General features: G+C 41.7%; 1 protein-coding gene across 1 annotated transcript; it reads right to left on the bottom strand.

Moving 5' to 3' along the window:
- Positions 1 to 9: 9 nt before the first annotated feature.
- Positions 10 to 4,419, bottom strand: LOC311126650 (T-box transcription factor T-like; the record flags this gene model as incomplete). The annotated part of the gene is made up of 7 exons (XM_084200642.1): positions 10 to 142; positions 2,149 to 2,310; positions 2,517 to 2,575; positions 2,737 to 2,798; positions 3,065 to 3,199; positions 3,415 to 3,679; positions 4,214 to 4,419. Coding segments are annotated over 7 exons (1,022 nt in total), but the record flags the coding sequence as incomplete, so codon positions are not given.
- Between the last annotated feature and the right edge of the window lie 2,564 nt (positions 4,420 to 6,983).

Here is a 6,983-nt window from a genome sequence, read left to right as displayed (position 1 = left end):
GCCACCAACCTGGAGTTCATCCCAGCGGAGCTACAGTGGGTCACGGGCAACATCATGGAGTGTGAGGGCATCTGCAGACTGGACCAGTTGTCATGGGAGGGCAGCATGGACAGACAGCCAGAGGAGCTATCAGAGAAACCAGCTGCAACACAACCAATCACTACTAAAGGACACCAATAAGAAGAAGAGACCTGCTTGGGCCAAGAAACACGAGCAATGGACATTAGACCGGTGGAAATCTGTCCTTTGGTCTGATGAGTCCAAATTTGAGATTTTTGGTTCCAACCGTCGTGTCTTTGTGAGACGTGGTGTGGGGTGAACGGATGATCTCCACGTGTGTGGTTCCCACCGTGAAGCATGGAGGAGGAGGAGGTGTGATGGTGTGGGGGTGCTTTGCTGGTGACACTGTCTGTGATTTATTTAGAATTCAAGGCACACTTAACCAGCATGGCTACCACAGCATTCTGCAGCGATACGCCATCCCATCTGATTTGCGTTTAGTGGGACAATCATTTGTTTTTCAACAGGACAATGACCCAAAACACACATCCAGGCTGTGTAAGGGCTATTTGACCAAGAAGCAGAGTGATGGCGTGCTGCATCAGATGACATGGCCTCCACACTCACCCAACCTCAACCCAATTGAGATGGTTTGGGGTAAGTTGGACCGCAGAGTGAAGGAAAGGCAGCCAACAACTGTTCAGCATATGTGGGAACTCCTTCAAGACTGTTGGAAAAGCATTCCAGGTGAAGCTGGTTGAGAGAATGCCAAGAGTGTGCAAAGCTGTCATCAAGGCAAAGAGTGACTACTTTAAAGAATCTAAAATATATTTTGATTTGTTTTACACTTTTTTGGTTACTACATGATTCTATATGTGTTATTTCATAGTTTTGATGTCTTCACTATTATTCTACAATGTAGAAAATAGTAAAAATAAAGAAAAACCCTTGAATGAGTAGGTGTGTCCAAACTTTTGACTGGTACTGTAGTTAGATGTAAAATTGCGCAGCTTAAGATCTCCTCTGCAAAAATGTCCAAATGAATGACAGATTTATTGAGTTATCTTAGATTAATTCAGACTATTTTGATTCTGACTACTGGCTACGGTGTCTCAAGATGGACAAACAGTACTATTGCAGCTTTTTTCTAGTTTTTCAAGCAAAGGTCTTTTAAGGGAGAAAGCGAGCCACACTAGTTCGCTAGGCGCCAGCCGAACCGAAGCATGCTGACACCTTAAGGCTAGAACAAGCCGCAACACAACCAAAAATGAGTTAAAGATGCTCAAACTCAAACTTTTGTATAATTCTTTGTATAAAGTGGTGCTCATGAGCCTAAAGTGGTCCCGTTTTTTGCGTACTACGTCATCAAATTGTGTACTACATCATCCATTTCGTGTGACATGTTACGAATTTTGCCATTTCTACGATATCATACGAATTATGCAATTTCTGTGATGACTAACTGTAAGACGCTCTAGATAAGAGCGTTACTTACCTAAATGTAAATGTTGATTCACACGTGCACAGTGCACACACAGTAATGGCTGAAGAAGTTGAGGGTGACTGACTATATATCTGTCCAGGCATTCCCTGTTGGAAGACCAGCTGTTTACAGCTCTGAACGTTCTGCTCTCACAAAGGCCGGAGGAATGCAGAACATCTCCTGGTCAGCCACATTTGTTTGACTTTCTTGTTAATGGTGGAAAGGAAGGGAATGGGTGTCGGTAGGATGGGTAGAGGAGGAGGAGGAGGAGGAGGAGGAAGAGGAGAAAGAGGAGGTGGAGGAGGAGGAGGAGGAGGAGGAGGAGGAGGAGGAGGAGGAGGAGGAGAAGGAGAAGGAGGAGGAGGAGGAAGAGGATGAGGAGAAAGAGGAGGTGGAGGAGGAGGAGGAGGAGGAGGAGGAAGAGGATGAGGAGAAAGAGGAGGAGGAGGAGGAGGAAGAGGATGAGGAGAAAGAGGAGGAGGAGGAAGAGGAGGTGGAGGAGGAGGAGGAGGAGGAGGACAGAGGAGGAGGAGGAGGAGGAGGAGGAGGAGGAGGAGGAGGAGGAGTGGATGGGTGGAGTGGTGGATGGAGGGGTGGATGGGTGGAGGGGTGGATGGAGGGGTGGATGGGTGGAGGGGTGGAGGACAGAAGAGAGATACACTCACTAGGTGAGGTGGTCCGACTGGTGTAGGGGCTGCCGTACGGTGCAGAGCGATGGTTTCTCAGAGCGGAGTAACGGTCACAGCCATGGGACGAGGACAGGGACAGGGGGCTCCCAAACTGGGTGTGAGGGCTAGAAGAGGGGCCTGGGAGGAACCAGCCACTCACTGTAGCAGCATAGTGGGCCCAGAGAGAACACAGGGAAACATGGAGACATCTTCTATGGGTTTAAAGATATTTTTACAACAGCAGTTGATGTGCTAATGTATAGATTTGAAGAAGTGGGAACGAAATCAGGAATCTAAAGTAAAACTACTTAGTCAGCGTTGTATGTATCAATCCTAGTATTTATATGTCTAATATAAAGACTTACATTGAGAGTAGCTTGAATGTTGGTTGTCACTGTCATCCATAATGTCTTTATGGTCTGTTCTGTGTAGAGGGATTCCAATCAGAGCATGTCTACAGAAAACTGGTTCCCAATCTACCACTAAACATACAACGTAGTCTACTAATATATTCTATATTCTAAATCAAATGTAACAAAATATGTTCTTCCAAAGAACAGAAAATGGAGCAAGCAACTGCCAAACCTTTCTTTAGCGTCCAGAAAGGCCTTGGCAAACGGGTTGTATTTGATTTTCAGAGCAGTTATCTAAAATGTGGAGTGAAAATACAATGCAAAATTGTTGAGACATACAATACAGTATTAATGATAAAATAACGAATCTTAATAAACAACATTGTTCGACCATTTTCCTCTCACTAAAACGACCAATACAAAATGTCTATGTTTCCACATAATGGTGCCTAATTCTAGGCCTACTCATTGGAATTTTACGCATGAACAAAAACACATTTCTATTAAATCTACAGTGTCTATAAAAATACAGAATTTATTAAAGTAATACAACAATTGACCTCTTCGTTCTGGTAGGCTGTGACGGCTATGAACTGCGTCTCGGGGAAGGAGTGGCTCGTGATCATTCTCTGAGGCCTTCCGACGCGCACGATATGGATACGTGGCTCATATTTGTGCAATGAGTTCAACATGATCTAAATATTTTACAAAAAATAAAGCAAAAGTTCAATAATAGGCTTTCGGTTGCAGTTGAAAATCGACGTACCTTTTATTTCAATCGAAAATTGTGATTAATGGTGTTTACGCGTAGGACAAGCTCCATATTTTGACGTTTGCTTATCTAAATGGTTATCAAAATCATTGAAAAATAATAGCACTCAAAAGCCTATAAGACTGTTATCGCCCTCACCTGGCCTCCTCCATTAAGTTTGTTGGTGAGTTTGACTTTACTGAATGAGACCGGATCTTTCATCCAGTGCGCTCCGAAGTTTGGCGAGTCCGGGTGGATGTATACGCAGCTCGGGACTTGAGGCTCAGGCTTGCCCCCGGGAACCCACTCCCCGTTAACGTATTTCCACCGGTGGTTGTCCACAGCCACGAAGTCCAGAAGGAACGAGTACATGGCGTTCGGATCCAGCCCAGAAACATCCACTTTCAGCACCGGGAACATGCGCCTTGGATGTAAAGGAAGATAGAATAGCAGGTGTCCTTATTTCATCCATTCTAGTAATACAGTAGATATGATCTATTTTAGGATATTGATGACGCTAATGTCAAGGGAACACTTTGTTGAATTGATAGACCATGTGAATATTAATACGCCTAGGTTTAGACCTTACAGAAAAACTCGAAATATAAGGCACGAATGAAGTTGTGCAATCTTCTTTCCTTTAGTTACTGTGATATCATAGTAATGTTTTAGTCACATGTTCGACACTATACATTTCTGATATAGGCCTACCTGCTTTCTTCACTTTATAAATGAACAAGACATAAGAATTTAAAAGACCGTTCTAAAGAATAGGCTCTTTAGTTCCATTTGGCACATGAATTCTATCAGGTAGCCGAACCATAAATAATAGGCTTAAAGTAACCAACAATAATACAATATAGAATATATATATATATATATATATATATATATATATATATATATATATATATATATATATATAGGCTATACAAAACATGTTAATTGAATGGATTACCTGCCATTTTTGGTTACTATCATTTCATTCGTGAGTTCCTTGAACTTCTGCCACAGTTCATTCTCATCCAAGTCGACTTTGAGTTGTCTCTCGGTGGGATCGCCCTTCTCGCTTCCCGCCTGTAGCTCGTTCTCCACCGCGGTGAGGAGGTGGTCCACCCGGTACTGTGTCGTCTTCCCCGGGCCGTCCCCGCCACCTATGGCCATTCTATCCCACAGCTCCACGGTTGAAAAATAACGTGTCACGCGGCTACGCCTTTCGATTAAAAAAATTTAAAAAGTTGATTGTGGGTCGTTTTTATGCTCCCAAATACGCTATCCCCTCAAATATCCACTTGGATATAGCCAATATTCTCCACTCCATTGCAAGTTTCCAAATATATAGCCTACTCCTAAATCACAGTCCATCTCGGGATAGTTATTTGGATGATCGCTGGTTGGTTGTTCTTAGCTTTGATGTATGCCGTCTGGTCAGCCATTGGTTGTATGCGGCCATATCAGGAGGACTAGGGAGGAAGGATGGGTGATGTGTCTGAAGTCGATCGCTCACCAGCCAATTTCAATTGCTTTATTACTTCAATCTGTCAATATTTACACATGCAGTAGCCTATTTCAAAGACACACCTGTAGAAAGAAACCGAGATTTTAACTTTAAGGTCTTTCTTTCAGATGTTCTTTATAGTTTTACTAAGCTCTATACGGAAGGCTGTATGTTCAGATGGGTAAGACTCAGCCCTGTAGGCTACTACATACAATTATTTATTTCTGATGCTCAAGCTCTAATCAGATAAACCGAAGTTATTTTAATTATATTCGTTAAAAAAAAGCCTCATAGCGAAATAATAATAATAATTATTATTATTATTATATAGCCTAACTTTAGTCACTTGTGATACTTTTTCTGCAAAAGACAAACTTTGAAGTTTTCCTCCAATAAATCACTTTATATTTTACCAGATTATTTAAAACATTTAGCTGCTTTTACGCGTGAATAATAGTCCTGGCTGAAATAATTTCCAAACAATTTCCCACCAAGACCATGATTGAAGGTGAGGCCTATTAAAGACGTTAGTTTACAGTCCTAAAGTCCGGAAGTAGTCGGGTAGGTGACAAAACACAGGAAATGCAGTCCAGCCCATATCGCACACTTTTAAACAATAGACTTAGAAACAGGTCCGTCAGGAAAAAAAACTTCTCAGCAAGTTTTATTATTATTATCAGAATCAATCGAGTGAGTAGAAAGAGTTATTCTAAATACACATTGGTTATATTTCTCTTAAAATAATTGGTAGCTAAAGACTTGCTTTTCTATCCGTTATTTGACCTTTATTTCTTAACTCATATTGTGGATGATACATTCTATAAGTAAAATACATACTGCTAATAATACATTTTATTTGTAAAAAAACATTTGTAATTTTACAATTTATATAGTTTTTTGTTGTTGTTGTTACAGTCAAAAAGAAACATAATAGGACTCCAGATTAGTATAGGCTATACTCTGCACACTCAACGTGAACTGGTCTCTAAATAATACATCAAATCATATTCCTCTTCTCTTATTCATGGTTTTAGTTTGAGGGTTGGTGATTGGTGTAGCCTCGTGGTCTTCACATCAAAAGAAGATACTCTCCTCATCATAATTCCTCCAAAGCTTATATCCACAATCGGTCACCTAAACAAGAGAAATAGAACGCGCATTGGGTTAAACATGTTTTACGATGCACTATTACCTGCAGGCTTTAAGTGTTAAGGTTACTGATGTGTTAAACTCTGGAACATTCTCCAAACTTGCAGTAGCCCTGTAGCCTGTCAGAGAAATATCTTACCCCTGAAGGGTTGCGTTGACACACCTCCTCTATGGATAAGGGCTCAGGAGTCTTGCTACGTATTTCTGTGTTTCTGAAGAGGAACAACATGACAATAACCATATGAGATGGAAAGACAGCACCAGCAGATCTGGGACCAGTGATAGATTAGTGGAGGTAGCCTAAAGTACCTACCCAGCAGAGGGCAGGGTCCTCAGCTCCAGCCCTTCCAGGCCCAGGCTAGGGACCTCTGAATCATCTGGGTTGATCCTGGTCCATTCCTGGTAGGACAGAGGAGGAGGAGGGAGAGGAGGGAGAGGAGGAAGAGGAGGAAGGTTCCCAGCACACCTCTTCTCCTTCTCTTCGTTAGAGTGAACACTCGGAAATACATACTGCGGAGGTATGGTAGGATGCCAAGGAGAAATTCAATTAAAAGTCTCAAAGATTCATTTCTGATGATTGCTGAAGAAGTCAATGGTGCACTCTAAAAATTAGGGGTTCAACAAGGGTTCTTCTAAGATGCTCAAATTTATTTGATGAACCTTAGGGTTTTTGGCACTGAAAATTGCCCCCAAAAGGTTCTTCCAAGAACCCCATAGGAGGTGGGGTTCATCGAGGAACCTCCTTAGTTGGCGGGGGTTCTTGCAGGAACCTAACTGCCCAACTGAAACATTTGGATTTGAATTTGAAAGGACAGCAGGTGCACACACTTAACATAACATTTTAAAGATCTCCTCCATTTAAGGTAAGGTTTGTCCCTTGTATAATCTAAATTGATATTGTTTTATGATGATACCATCTATCCTTTCATATTTGTGAAAATCTTCCTAAAACAGAACATTGACAATTCAGGATATCAAATCAACAAAGAGGTAAGAATATGTAGGCTATAAGAATATGTTGAAGGCTATCTGTATTGGGTGCAGATGACTGAACTGCTCACTTTTGTGTCTGTGTCTGCAG

This window comes from Coregonus lavaretus (genome assembly GCF_964263955.1).
Source record: "Coregonus lavaretus genome assembly, contig: HAP1_SCAFFOLD_4474, whole genome shotgun sequence".
NCBI lineage: Eukaryota > Metazoa > Chordata > Actinopteri > Salmoniformes > Salmonidae > Coregonus > Coregonus lavaretus.
Note: the sequence above shows the minus strand (reverse complement) of the source record. Positions and strands in the feature narration are given on the sequence as shown.